Genomic DNA, 13,733 nt, shown 5'->3' on the forward strand with positions numbered 1-13,733 from the left:
AATTCAGAAACACGCCATACTAATCAACACTAAATAGCGAACACCGGTATATTGTTTCAGCCTCCGGTATCTGATGTTTATTATGCCCGTTTCGAGTTTCTGCGAAAGACTTGTATTGACTATTTGGATGACGTTAGACACTATTGTAAAAAAAAAAAAGATTTTCCAACGCGTGGATGCCAATACTACTGTGCGTTGTTGTTTCAGATGTGAAAACCCACATCTCCGATATTCAGTAAAGGCAGCATGGACCCTCAGATTTTTTACGTACCGAGCAATGTAAATATGGCGGATTGCTCAAAGCAGACAGTCAGAGCCAGAAGTCAACAGATTAATCTGGTACAATTTCATACGCACTTATAATTTACAAACAGCATTCGAGTTATCATCCTATGCATACAGTTACTTTTAAAACATGAAACTAACTCAAAAACAAGTTTTTGTTTAGCCAGTGAAGGTAGGTGACAACGATTTATGTGTATTCTGAATACCTTACCTTATAAAGAGAACATTCAGTGTCCAATTTATATTTCAGATAAATAAAAAGCATGTTCAAAATATCAGATGCATGCATTCTTTTGTAGTTTAATAGTTTCTTAGCAGCGACTACTTCTGATTGCATTAAGTTTAATTCAAACCTGCCTGAGAAAATTTAAATAATGGCTTAACCCATTCCCTAACATTTTGAATTGATAAATCATTTAACTGACAAAGCAAAGGACATCATACATATTTACATATTCAATTATTACCTGCATTTATTTAAACATGAACACACATACAACAAAATAAAATAATCAGGTGAAAAAAAGGGGAAAAGGCAAATATTTGCTTCACTCCAATAATGAGTAAGCTACCAGAAATTAAAATAACTATGACAGAGGAAAATCCTCTTTAGAACAAGCAGCACAAATACATTGTAACATTATCTTAGATTTACGTCATTAATTACCTCAGTCTGATAAGATACTTCAGACCAACAACCTGAATTTTAAAAACTTGTATGAAAGGCTGTAGCTGTGGGCTTGACAGTGCTCCACAGCGTCTTCAGTTCTCTCCCATCTCAGACACCAAAAATGATTCTGAGATCTGCCAGAGAGAGTTTGGTGAAGGTGCTTCCTGTTCCTGACAGCACATTCTGAGCCAGCTCCTTCTTCTTCACCTGCAGGGTGGAAATCTTCTCCTCCACTGTGCCTTCACACTCAAACCTGGAAACACACACAGAGGTGTTTGGTAAAATTAACTAACAATGAAGATGAATACAGCTTAAGTTTTGTACAGTTTAATTTATTAGCCATTGTTGAACATTTTCTCTCATGAGTCTTTACATTTGTTGTTTCACTTCCACTACATAGACATTTGAATTGGATCTCCGTTTTAGGCAACTTTAACTATCTCAGTACTGTCCTTCTACAACAATATTGTATGATGAATACATAATAATAGTAGTACCCACACACACACACACACTGCAGCTTTTTACCTGTGGATTGTGACATCTTTAGTTTGTCCAACTCTGTAGATTCTGTCACATGCCTGATCCTCCAAGGCCGGGTTCCTGTTTTGAACAAAGTTAAAGCGCACATTTTTGCTGAAATTTGCACTTGGAAAACCTGTAAAAAAGGTTATAATGTATCTAAATAATGTCTTGTTAAATGTTCAATGGTAATAAGAGTCGAAACTGAAGCACTGCAGTGGGTTGAAGTGTCAGTTAAAGTGAATTTCAGTTGAAGGTAAAAAAAAAAGAAAGAAAAATAAATAAATAAATAAATAAAAAGCAAAATCACAAGAGTTAAAGGCCCTTTAACAACACCAGCAAGGCACAGCAGCACACAAGGAATAAAAATAGCAATAATTCAGACAAAGGACATGCTGTTTATACAAGTGGCGACATCACGCAGAGGGAAGCAAACACCAGCAATTATTCTCTCTTGGATTTTGCATGTCAGTGTGCGTCTCACCAGTGCAAGTCTATGAGAAAGAGGTGATTCCCTCCAATGAGATTGAGTCCAACACCTCCGGCACAAAGAGACACCAGCATCACCTTTGGCAGAAAATCCGAAAATTATATTTAGTTTAATGTTACACTGGTCAAAATCCACTTCTGGAGATTGACTCCGAGCAGCACTGTCGGAGGTCTTAAGTGCTTTAAATAGTGCGACAAAACAATGGAGTTCAAGGCATATTTCTGAACTTTTTCACGATATAGATTTGGAAAAAAAACAAAAACAAAACAAGAATACAGGTGTTTGTCAAGTGATCATTAGTGAAAATACTGGCCTGTTATACACGCAACAACAGGACACTTAACATTTTAATAAATCTTTGTGTTGTTGATATATGCAGTGAGCTACTAGCAGGTTTCAGTTATGTATTTTGTTGACAAGATTCAGTCTGAGTTTTACCTGAATTCCTTGAGAGTCAGTGTTGAATTCTTCGACAAGGTCCATGCGGCGTTTTGGGTTGACAGTCCCATCAATAACACCATATTTCAGGCCCATCTGCCGCAGATGAACTGCAACAATTTGGAGCATGCTGGTCCACTGGGACACGATCACGCTGCACATTACCAGAGGGGGTTAACATGGATTACACATGTGATAGCAACATTTAAACTGTTGTTGTGGGTCGATTAGGGTGACCACTTCCAGGTTAAAAGATGTTAGCAATTTACTGGTGAATGAATGTATAGTCCTATGAAAACTGCATCTCTATCTGGCGAGGAAGACTGTGGGACACAGTTGAGAGCTTCAGAATAGACCCAGGATTAAGAAATAAGTCAAACTGAGGAAGATTTACAACTCAAATGGATGAAAAACTGTTGAAGTGACTGAGATTTTTATATTTTACCTTTTCTGATCATCACTTCTTTGTTTGATTGCCTTCAGCTCAGAGATAATAGCAGATATCTGGAAAAAATGAGGTAGAGGAATCAACTCACTTGCGTTTAAAATGAACATCATTAAAAGCAGTTATACAGGAAAATTTGAAGATTTGCATCACACCCTGTCATCACACATTTCTCAACAAACATGTACATTTCCACGGGCTCTTGTCAACAACATACTTGAACGCATGACTTATAAAAGTTACTAAGATACTGTTACTGTGTGTGCAGTAATTATAGCTGAACTTTATGTCCAAAGGCACTAGCGTGCTCATATGCTGTCTGCACTCACCAACAATTCTTCTCTTCTCATACTTTTTCTCAACTTTTCTCAAACGTGTAATGGCGAGAGAAAGGCTAAACCAAGGTCATCCAAACTTCTGTAAACATCCTGTTAGACTTACTGACCTCTACAGAGGTCTAAAAACCACAGTTCTGATACAACCATTTTTATATCCAGCACAAAAAGAGAGTAGTCTCTCTAGTCACAGTAGAATACCAACAGCCTGCTGGACACATTCTCACATTCAGGGGGTTATTGTGGTGTTAAGGTGCTGAGAACAATGGTTGCCCACCTTGCTGCTCTCACTGGTTTCCTCAAACAGCTTTGAGGGGAAGCGGGTGCCATTAAGGGCCACAGTGTCTTTGGGGTCAGGGCCCGATGACGAGGAGTTGGAGGAGAGTGACAGAGCGTTGAGCTGCTCCTCCAGAGACAAGACGATCCCATCGCCCTGCAGCTCCGAGGAGTCGAGAGTCTGAGCAGTGAGGGGACAAGAGAAAGAAGGAAATCAGTGCTTGTGTTGGCTTGTGTGTATTTCAGTGTGTGATAATGCCAAACCCAGTGAGTCTTGTCAGAGCATGTGAGTGTGTGTGTACCTTCTTAAGGAGTGAGAGGTGACAGCAGCACTGTCGGAGGCGCAGCAACAGAGACAGGATGTGGACGGTGCTAGACGCCTGTTGGGGCTGCTGGGAACTCGACACATCAGGGTCAGCCTGGGACATACCAAACTCTTGGGCCACTGGGGAGCGAAGACAAACAGAGTTTCAGCACACACCAATTTGTTTCAACAGTACTGATTGCAAACCAGGTTTCATTTGAAAGGCACAGAATCTCTATAAAAACAAAAGACGAAAAGAGGACTTTTGTGTCAGTAGCCTGGATCCAGAGCACCTTTCAGCTTTAAATCAACATTTTAGTGTTATTTATTTTTGTTGAGTCCTGTGAATACAATGTCTATATTGTTTGTTGTTTGTATGAGTTGATTTGGTGGCAAATGAGTTTCTACATTAGGGATTAATGAAGCTGTCTAATGTAATCAAAATGATTTGTTTGTGTAATAATTTGTCAACAAATATAAATGATGTGGTTGTAAAACATGTTTGTCCATGCTCGAAAATGTCTAAAAAGCATGCTCAGGACCGAGGCACAAATATCATTCCATATAATCATAGCCACACCTCTCACAATAATGAGGGCTGAATTCATGACAAACTGCCCGATGAGGACTATAAAAAAAAATCAACCAGCTAATACCTCACCTTTGTCAAAGGGGTTACTACTGGATTTGTTTCCCTTGCTCACATCATTTCCTTCATGTCTCTTCAGGTAGTTCTGCAGGGTAGATCTAGAGGAAAAGAGCAAATCACCAGTCTAGTGTCTTTTTTTTATGTTTTTAATGATCCAGTCAGACATCTGGCATTTTGTCTCTTTTTTAAGCAAAGACACATTTAGACCTTGGAACTGTTGTAAGCATCCTTGATGGTAGTTAGAGTCTAGTTCAGAGGGGAACACTGGTTAGTCTTTATTTAATTCCTAGCCTTTTTTCTCCACACACTTAATGGAAAACATGATGGACAAAAAAAAAAAAAGAAAAAAAAAGATATAAAGTTGTTGCAAACCCTATCCCTAACCCCAAAACTTGATAATCATTCATCATAAATGGCCAAATTGTGTCTTTAATAAATTGACAAAACAAGGAATGAGAACATGTTAAAATCTTCTTTTCTTCCTTTAAGAATAATCCAGTGTTTCTGAAGCTAAAAGAGAACAGAACAGGAGGAGTGTACAAATTTTTCCACAGCATTTTCTTGTATTGGGTTTGAAACCAAAGAATTAAGTGAGTACACTGTAAAAGACAAACAGAGGATACAGGAGATGATTTCTCATAAAATGATTTAAATGGAAAAATATGACAGGTTGTTACGTTACCTGGATTGGGCAAAGACCACATCATACACAGCCTGTTCATCCTGGGACAGTTTGAGTTGATGCACCTCGATGGTCCGATCAGGAAGAGACACCTGAAACATTCAACATTTCACTTCAGCCTGGATCCACAGTGAGTGTTGATGCTTAAATCAGAACACCTCATTTGTAGATTGCAAAGAGTCTGATCTTTTTGTCAGAACAAACCAGCCGCACATTTTCTTTGTGGCCCTCATTATGAATGTCCTCAACGTGATGCTGCCATCCAAGGTGTGTGTGCACCTACCAGTGGTTTTCCTGTGGAGTCCAGCTGGTTTTTGGTCCGTCGGAGCAGAAGACTCCTTGTCAGGAGGTTGAGTCTCTCTCTGCCTCTCTTAGAGCCGTTGTCCACCTGAGCTTTCCAAAGTTTGTACTCATCAAATGGAGAACAACGCAGAAACCTGAAAGACAGACGGAGACAAACAGTGAAGAAACACCGTCGCATTTTATTAATGAATCATGTGGACTTCACTTGACAGTGAAGAGGTCAGTAAATTTGAAAACCACTGAGGGCAAGAAACCTGTTCTGTGCACAACCAGGAGAAATGCACCATTGCACTCAACAATATTTCTTTCTGCAGTGGAACAAGATGTTAACTCAGGGTCTTCATAGTGCCAAACAGGTGTACATCTTTAAAGCTGAACTTTGTCTTTCTCTAACTCTGAAGTTAGCACCAACCAAGTGATGATTCTGTTCCATTATATTTGGTTGTTAGTCTGATATTTCAGAGCTGAGTACTCAATAGACAACAGACCTTGAATTTCCTCCGGGATCAATAAAGTATCTATCTATCTATCTATCTATCTATCTATCTATCTATCAATCTATCTATCTATACTTCAGTGGAGTTTCTTAAGTTGAGGTTGATCTATTGCGCCATCTTGTGGCCACTTGTGTGGCACTCTTCATTTATAACTCCTGATCAGCAATGAAAAGCTTATTTTTCCCCCAGATTGTATAGGAAGATGGATCCATCAGATAAAGTCAGGAAAATGTCCACATTAATGGATTATAAATTGATTATCTAAAAATGCAAGCAGCTTCCATGGTTTAGTTTATTCTGTTATATTTTCCATTTCATTTTTTCCATTTACACTGATAATCAGTGCATCTATTATAAACAAAATGAGCATAAGAAATTAAGTCAACATAAATCTTCCAGTTGTAATATAAAATACTTTATCACACTTTAAGGTCAATAAAACACACTAGTTTCACTGGGAATAAAATACTTATATGTCAATCATGCAAACAAAACAGAATAAGTCTCTACCAGGTAAGATTTTTAAAACACTTGTATTTACTGAGTTTTTGGCTTACTTGAGCAGTGAGTACATGTCCAGCAGGTTGTTCTGGATGGGTGTGCCAGTGACAGCCCAGCGGGCACGAGCCCTCAGCTTACACACAGCCATAGACGTCTGCACTTTTGGGTTCTTGATGTTATGGCCTTCATCCAGAACCACCCGGGCCCAGGCCACTCTCAGAAGAGGAGCCGAGCGTGGTGGCTGAGGGGAAGCAAACAAACAACATTTGAGTTTTTAGTTTTGGTGCCCAAGATGATCATTTATCAGTTTTCAGATTGTACAAGAATAATTTTAAGCTATAGCACTGAACTGATGAAATGTGGTTTTACGTCATGAATAAATATTTCGCACCACATCATCAGAATCTTTGGTGGGTGTCTCAGCCTCCTCCTTCTGGACTGGGATCTCTTTAGAGACCAAACTGTATGTGGTCACCACCACATCATAATCTGCCAGCCTGAGGGACAGAAAGAGAACACTTCCTTCAGTTTGATCACATGTGCTTTAACGATCCTGGAATAAAATGATAGAATGAGTGTTAAAGATATTAAAAGGTCCGATCTGTAAGAATTCAGTTTTTGACTTTCAGTGAAAGGATCATGCTCTGTTGTTATTTTATACAATTATTGAATAATAACAAGACTCTTCTGGTGTTAATTGTGTGGTTATTTGTTGTGTGTAATACACGAAGTGGGCATCGTCTCTGCAAGGTTTTATCCAGTGTTGTTCAAAATTGCTTAGAAGACAGGCAAGTCGACAGCAGACCTGTGTGGAATGTATTTCATGGCATCTTTACAGATCTTTTTAATATTCAAATCAGACATAAAGGCAAATGTACCAAACACAAAACTTCAACACAGGAGGCGTTCCTTTGTGCCTGCATGCTGAGTAACAGAGACACAGTGTAGGAAAGATAAAACAAGAGTGGAGTGTATGTGTGCATGTTCCCCTCACACTCTGGCACTTTTCTCGCGGTTGGGGCCGTGGTACAGGTACACAGTCAGCTTGCCTGTCTTCACATGTCTGTCAATCTCTCTCTTCCAGTGGTGGATCAGCGAGGCGGGACAGATGATCAGGGTGCCTTTAGAAACCACCAGGCTAGAGTCTTGGATGATCAACAAACAAACAGAAATCAATCAAAGTGTGCTTCCTCTGAATAATCAATTTAAGACTGACCTCCAGAATTCAGACAAAACAAGAAGTTTTGATCCAATTTAAATCTGAATTGCATGCACACGGATGTTGACAATGTTGTCACCATCCGTGTTTATCAGACAAACCGAACGATTGAGAAGAGGTTTCATTTACCAGTTTTGGAGATCCAGCCCTCCAGCTTCTTCTCTTCCTTCTTTTCATCTTCCTCTTTTGCCTTCTTCTTCTTGGCCAGTATGAGAGCAATCATGGTCAGCGTTTTCCCTAGACCCATGTCATCCGCTAAATCCAAAAAAAGAGCGACACAAACAGGAAGGAGAAGCAAAGACAAAAAACAATTATAATTTGAAGCTGCTGAAACAGCATTTATAATAACACATCTATCTCACATTCCTGAAGATTCTTAATCTGTCTTTGTTTTTAATCTTTTTAATAACAATCATGTAAAAATAAAAAAGACGAACATACCCAAAATTCCTCCACATGGATTCTGGGCCTCTCTCCAGAGCAGCCAGGCCAAAGCTCTCCTCTGATGGGCCAGGAGCGTTACCTGATCAACCAAGAGGACAATGGCATTATTAGAGTAACATAGTAGACCTATCAAAAGAGTAGGTTGCTCTGTTTTCATAGCCAGTTTCAAGTGAGAACTTCTTTCTAAAAATAGCAAATACACTATGGTCAAAAAAAATGGTATGTGGACACCCAAAGGCTTCTCCCATACAGAATTATTCATCTCATGCTGAAACTATGAGCATCAATCTGCTCTTGTAACAGCCTCCACTCTTCCTGTTTCAGACTGTACACCAGATTTTAAGGTTTGGCTTACAGTCAGACTTTTAATTCATCCCACAGGTGCTGGACCGGGTTGAGATCAGGACGATGTGTGGACCAAGTTCTTCCAAACTGAGAAACCTGTCTCTTTATGGACTCAGCATTAAAATGCTACCACAAAGTTGAAAGCACAGATCAGCTCCAGGTCAGGTTACATACCAGCCTGAGTGCATGGGCGTCCACATACTTTTTTCATTATAAAAATATATTAGTATGAACAATGGATGAGTAATTTACTCATAAAGTAGTTTCAAATATTCTAAAGGCCTGACGAAAACCAGACTAGTGACTGAGGGGGTATCTAACCTTGATGCCTTTGGGGTCTGGAGCCTCGTCCTCAGGGTGAGGGCAGGACTCCAGGGATTTGTGGAGATGGTCGATGGCCTCACAGGTGGCATTTTTCACCGCCAGCAGACGGTCATCAGTCATCCTGCCACCGTAAAAAGCCTGGGCCTGTGGGTTCGCTGGACAGAGAAATGACTGAGAGTTCAGGGGTTTGCATGAGTGATAAATTAAGAACGAAATCCTATCACACAAAAATAAACTATAAATAAATGAAAAATAAAATCAAACAAAAAAGTAACAGGGGAAATATAGATGCTGGAAAGTCACATATTGCAACAAGCTAGATAGAGTCAAACAAAACTGGAATGGCCAGACAGAGTTACAGAACTGTTTCCATGCAAGGCCTACCTCCATACATCTGGGTGTAGCCCTGGCTCAGCTGGAGCCCCAGTGAGCTGCTGGAGGCCTGGTGCTGGGAGAGCCCCGGGGCAGGAGGGGCCGGGAGCAGGATGGTGCCACCCTGCCTGCTGAATGGGTTAGCTTGGCTGCTACCTGCACTAGCGTCACCGCTTTTCTGTCCAACCTGGGGCTCTGAAAGTCATTAAGACATAACAGCTGTAACAATAGTGTGATTTCTCAATCAAGCTCTCTTTGTTAATGAATTAAAACTATGCATTCATTTCTCCAACATCTATATATAATCTTCCTGCTGCACAGTGAGTTACCTGGCTGAGAAGCAGCAGTGAGGCTCAGAGACTCCAGTGCATCCTCCAGCTCTTTGACCTGAGTCCTCAGCCTCTCCCCTTTATCTGGCAGAGCCGCCACATTCACCACAGACAGAGTGGCCTTAACAGGAGAGGACAAAATGGGATGAGAGGATAGACAGAGAGATACATATGAAAATGGATGTATAGAAACGACAACCTAACTTTAAAGGAGGACATCTATTTCATTCATTTCAAAGAATTGAGTTTGTACCAAATTTTCTATTGCTGTGGTCTGTAGTACTAAACACGGTAGACTGTTCAGATTTCTTAAAGGTTTCAATAATTAATCAGCATTGCTTGTTCTGTTTTTTAGGTGGTTGAGACTCTCTCCCTGTCTAAAGAGTCAGAGACTAGATTAAGGCAGTGATACATCATTTCAACGTATTGTCACAATGTTTCCTTTCTTATTTTGTTTAAGACACAGGCCAGTTGTGGTCTCAGGTGTCGGGAAGCAGGGCATTCAGTTTGACAGTTTTGGAGTTAAACTATGTAGTAAGCTTATTGATGGAGAAGAAGAAGAATGGAGCAATATTCTGATTTTGATTCAATGATGCACACTAGAAATACATCATCATCATAAATATGTGCACATTTCCACCTGAAACCACCCTTCATTTCTTATGGAGACTGAGTTTTTTGACATATGCAAGAGCATCGTGTTCATAGCTTATCAAGCAACTATAGTCAGATGGCTAGATGAGGTATATTATGAGATTTTACGGCTTGTTTATCATTATCTAATTAAGCAATAAAAATGTTTTCTATGTGTCCGCTGTAGCAGTTACTCTCAGTTTCCATCAGATTGCAGCAGACAGGACACAAGACTGTGGCACTGGAGTCCAACATTACATCAGCATGGTTCAACATATCAGCTGATTTCAGCTTTATAATGACATTTACGTGTTTATGTGCTGACAGATCACAAGGAGTTGCAAGTAAGAAATGCTGAAGATATGTTTGAGGTGCGTATCTTGATCAGAATTCTTTATAACAATATGACTATAAGCCTAAAAATCTAGTATTTTTATCCCAATCGAATTGCTCCCAAAAGATCCAGCCATATCTGATCCAGCCATATCTGGCCAAACAGTCAGTCATGTCTTTGCCTGAGTCACTTACTTACCTTTTTCTGTTGGAGCTGAGCAGTGAGCAGGCTGTGAAGCCCTTGCGGATCTCCCTGCTGAGGTTTGAGCTTAGATGCTGGCTGGAAGCCAGGGAAGGTGGTCAGGGTCTTCTGGACAGTAGAGGCAGGAGGAGTTTTCTGAGCAGCAGGTTTCACAGACACCATCACTACATCGTCGTCATCACTGTCCTGGTTGTTTTTGGATTGACTGGACGCTGTGGGTTGTGTTGGTTTGTTAGAGGTGTTATCAGAGTCTTTGGAAGCATTGGTGCTACCACTCAGTGCAGATTTAGAGACACTTTCCTTTACAGTTTGTTCCGCCACACAGGTTTCACCATTGGCTGGTTTCTGGGTTGTGTCCTTGTGAGGATCCTGTGAGGTTTGATGTGTTCTCTCAGGATGAGCAGCCTTGACACTGGAGGAAGAATCTGTTTTCTCTCCTTCTCTTGTTTTAGTGTGGTTCTCTTTAAACTTGTCTTTCACGTTCTCTGTCATCTTTTCCACAGCGTTAGTTTTGAGACTTTTTCTCTCCTCATCTGAAACTCTCTTCTTTACCTTCATCCCTGCTGGAAGTTGTTTACCTCTGTAAGTATCAGATGAATTCAGCTTCCCCTCCTCCTCCCCCTCCTCATCTTTCTCTCCTGCACCTTTGCTCTTCACATTTTCTTTCTGATTACTTTCTCTTCCCTCAGCCTTGAGACTCGCCTCACTGCTTCTCTCATCACCTCCATCACTCTGCATCCTTCTCCTCTCAGAGTCTTTGTCCGTCTTGCTGGGAGCCTTAAAAGGGTTTCGGGAGGTTGGCAGGCAGGAGGGCTGCAGCTGTGCATCTGACAGAGGGTTTCTCTTTTCTTTCTCCGGCTGCAGTGGTGGAAGACAACAGACATTTTAAAATGGGTTAAACAGTTTTCCGCAAAAAGGAATATAAAAAAATCATTGACATTTATTTATAAAACATGGGAAACTATTTACACAATTTTACAATATATTATTAAGGGCTACATCTAAAATCTATTATAAAATTGATTGATTGATTACTTGTTTGGTCTATAAGACATCACAAGACAGTGAACATGTCATCAAATGTATTCCTTTGGTTTCTGTTCCATTTTGATTATTCTATGTTCTAATGTGCTACACACAATTTATTTGTAACATGTACAATATCCATTTTTAAAGTTCAGAGCAATGCATTTGCTTAAACTTTAAATAAAACATACTTATTTGCCTACTAAATTTTTGTTATTTTCCTAAAATGACGATCAGAGTATTCAATGAAACTTGTAAATCTGACACTATAAAAGTTAGAAAAAAAAGAATTCAGCATAAATTTGTGAACATGAGTGTTTGACGATTGAGAGTTGGACAAATAAAAGTGTCCCAGTGAGTCCCAGATCTGGCTTGTGCCAAAGGAAGAGAAATAAATGGTGTGCATGGTGCCTTACTGAAGTCCAAGGCACATATCCACACCACCTCTGGCCTGCTTTTTTCCCCACAACACAGCGGTAGAACAACCTGGAAAAAAAGAACAGCTCAGAATCAGACGTCCGATACAAGCAACCAGGTGTCTAATATAAATCTAAAGCTGGCAACAGGAAGATTCATGGTTCAGGGTTCAGGGTATCTTTATTGCCCCTGCAGATAAATTGATTAGCAGCCAGGATCACACAAAAACAAACAAAACACAGGGACACTGGTGGACAAACAACAAATTCCTTTTTGTTCTGGACCATAACACAATCCACCTGCACACCCACCTGTAGCACTGCTGCTGCTGAATGTAGGTGAGAGCTTGAAGTTCAACCGTTGAGTCTTCATGATGGAGGCAGTGGGATGGTGGGACACTGGAGGAGATGATGATAATAATAATAATAACTATAAAGCGGATCATAAACAGGATTGTGTAAAAAAAATAACAAAAAACACTTGCTTTCTCTTCAGAACCCAAAAGGAGAAGAAATGTGAAATTTGCCTAACAATTTAACTAGCATGCCGTTCAATAGCGACAGGTTAAAATCACATTTTCTTTTTACAATAGCAATTGACGTGATCAGATCCAGTGTGTATGAAATAATGGTTGATATGAGTGGAATAAAATTGGATACGAGTATGTAGGTAATATCATTATGTGCCACAGTTAAGACTTTGGCAAACCAAACTTATGAAACTGTATATATTTCATAAGAAAATCACATAAAAGTACAAATCTAACAAAAAGAGGTTTCAGATGTTTACATATAAGAGAGTGGCTCAGGGTTAGAGCCAGTGTCTTGTTATCGTAAAGTTACTGGTTCGATTCCCCTGGGCTGCATGTCAAAGTGTCCTTAAGCAAAATACTGAACCCACCCCCACCTTTGACACACTCTCTATAGACGACTGACAGGGACAGAAACAGGGAATCACTGAGGAAACGATGAAAATACCTGGCCAACTGACTGAAATCACAGCCTTGCTTGTCAACGCATACGTAGAAGCTCTTGCCTTTATTTGGTCCTTCCTTTACGCCCGTTTTTAGCATACATACGCTGCCTGTATGTGGATACAGAGAACAGGGTATTTAGTGAATACACATAATTTCTATTCACAGCAGGTTAGCAAGGGTATGAGTGGAATAAGTGTGTTTGGTGAAATCAAAAGTGTAACAGACCACGGAGAGAAACTGCCTTGTCATGCACAATGAAAAGGAATATCACACAGATGTGACCTCTGGAAACTCAACACAACATCTAAGTTTCTATTTAACAGCAAACTATAGAAGATCATTAGGTTAGTGCGACTTACCATGGACATTACATACAATCTTTTCCATTGTTCCGACAGTCAGTTCAGTGTCAGTTGCCTTAACGTGGAATTCCGTATTTTCGTATTAACCAATCACAACCTTCAGAAAATACATCCGGTGCCTTAATTTTCAGTATAAAGGTTCTTGGCCAAATTAGTCAATGAAAATTAGGTATATTTAGTACAAATAAAAATACATAATATAATACAAAGTAATATTACTTGGACTACATAAAACTGAATTGCGCAAAATTGAAATTCGGCGCTACACAAACTTCTCCTCGCTCCATGACCTTTATTGTGAAATATTTTTGCGAAGGACTGTTTAACCGGATGTAATTCAAAGCTAGTTCTTTT

General features: G+C 39.8%; 1 protein-coding gene across 1 annotated transcript; it reads right to left on the bottom strand.

The window, feature by feature from the left end:
- Window positions 1-730: 730 nt before the first annotated feature.
- ttf2 (transcription termination factor, RNA polymerase II) lies at window positions 731-13,494 on the bottom strand. The gene is made up of 23 exons (XM_037110725.1): window positions 13,377-13,494; window positions 13,019-13,124; window positions 12,353-12,439; window positions 12,041-12,110; window positions 10,596-11,456; window positions 9,431-9,551; window positions 9,114-9,296; window positions 8,727-8,884; window positions 8,058-8,139; window positions 7,746-7,871; window positions 7,392-7,542; window positions 6,789-6,894; window positions 6,454-6,638; window positions 5,380-5,533; window positions 5,097-5,188; window positions 4,427-4,512; window positions 3,764-3,906; window positions 3,463-3,642; window positions 2,851-2,909; window positions 2,406-2,559; window positions 1,962-2,044; window positions 1,484-1,558; window positions 731-1,208 (listed from the first exon to the last, which is right to left on the bottom strand). The coding sequence occupies exons 1-23, from the start codon at window positions 13,402-13,404 to the stop codon at window positions 1,064-1,066; spliced, it is 3,435 nt and encodes a 1,144-aa protein (XP_036966620.1). The 5' UTR covers window positions 13,405-13,494; the 3' UTR covers window positions 731-1,063.
- Between the last annotated feature and the right edge of the window lie 239 nt (window positions 13,495-13,733).

The sequence above is a fragment of the Acanthopagrus latus genome, chromosome 9 (assembly GCF_904848185.1).
Source record: "Acanthopagrus latus isolate v.2019 chromosome 9, fAcaLat1.1, whole genome shotgun sequence".
In the NCBI taxonomy this organism is placed as follows: Eukaryota; Metazoa; Chordata; class Actinopteri; order Spariformes; family Sparidae; genus Acanthopagrus; species Acanthopagrus latus.

What these genes read in the sequence shown, in the direction of transcription:
- ttf2 (XM_037110725.1), bottom strand. Translation starts at nt 13,404, where the DNA reads ATGGAAAAGATTGTATGTAATGTCCATG. An exon ending in CTCAGCTCCAACAGAAAAAG is followed by an intron (nt 9,552 to 10,595) that starts GTAAGTAAGTGA and finishes TCTCCTGTTAAG; the next exon opens with GCCACTCTGTCTGTGGTGAA. An exon ending in CAGACCCCAAAGGCATCAAG is followed by an intron (nt 8,140 to 8,726) that starts GTTAGATACCCC and finishes TTGGTTGATCAG; the next exon opens with GTAACGCTCCTGGCCCATCA.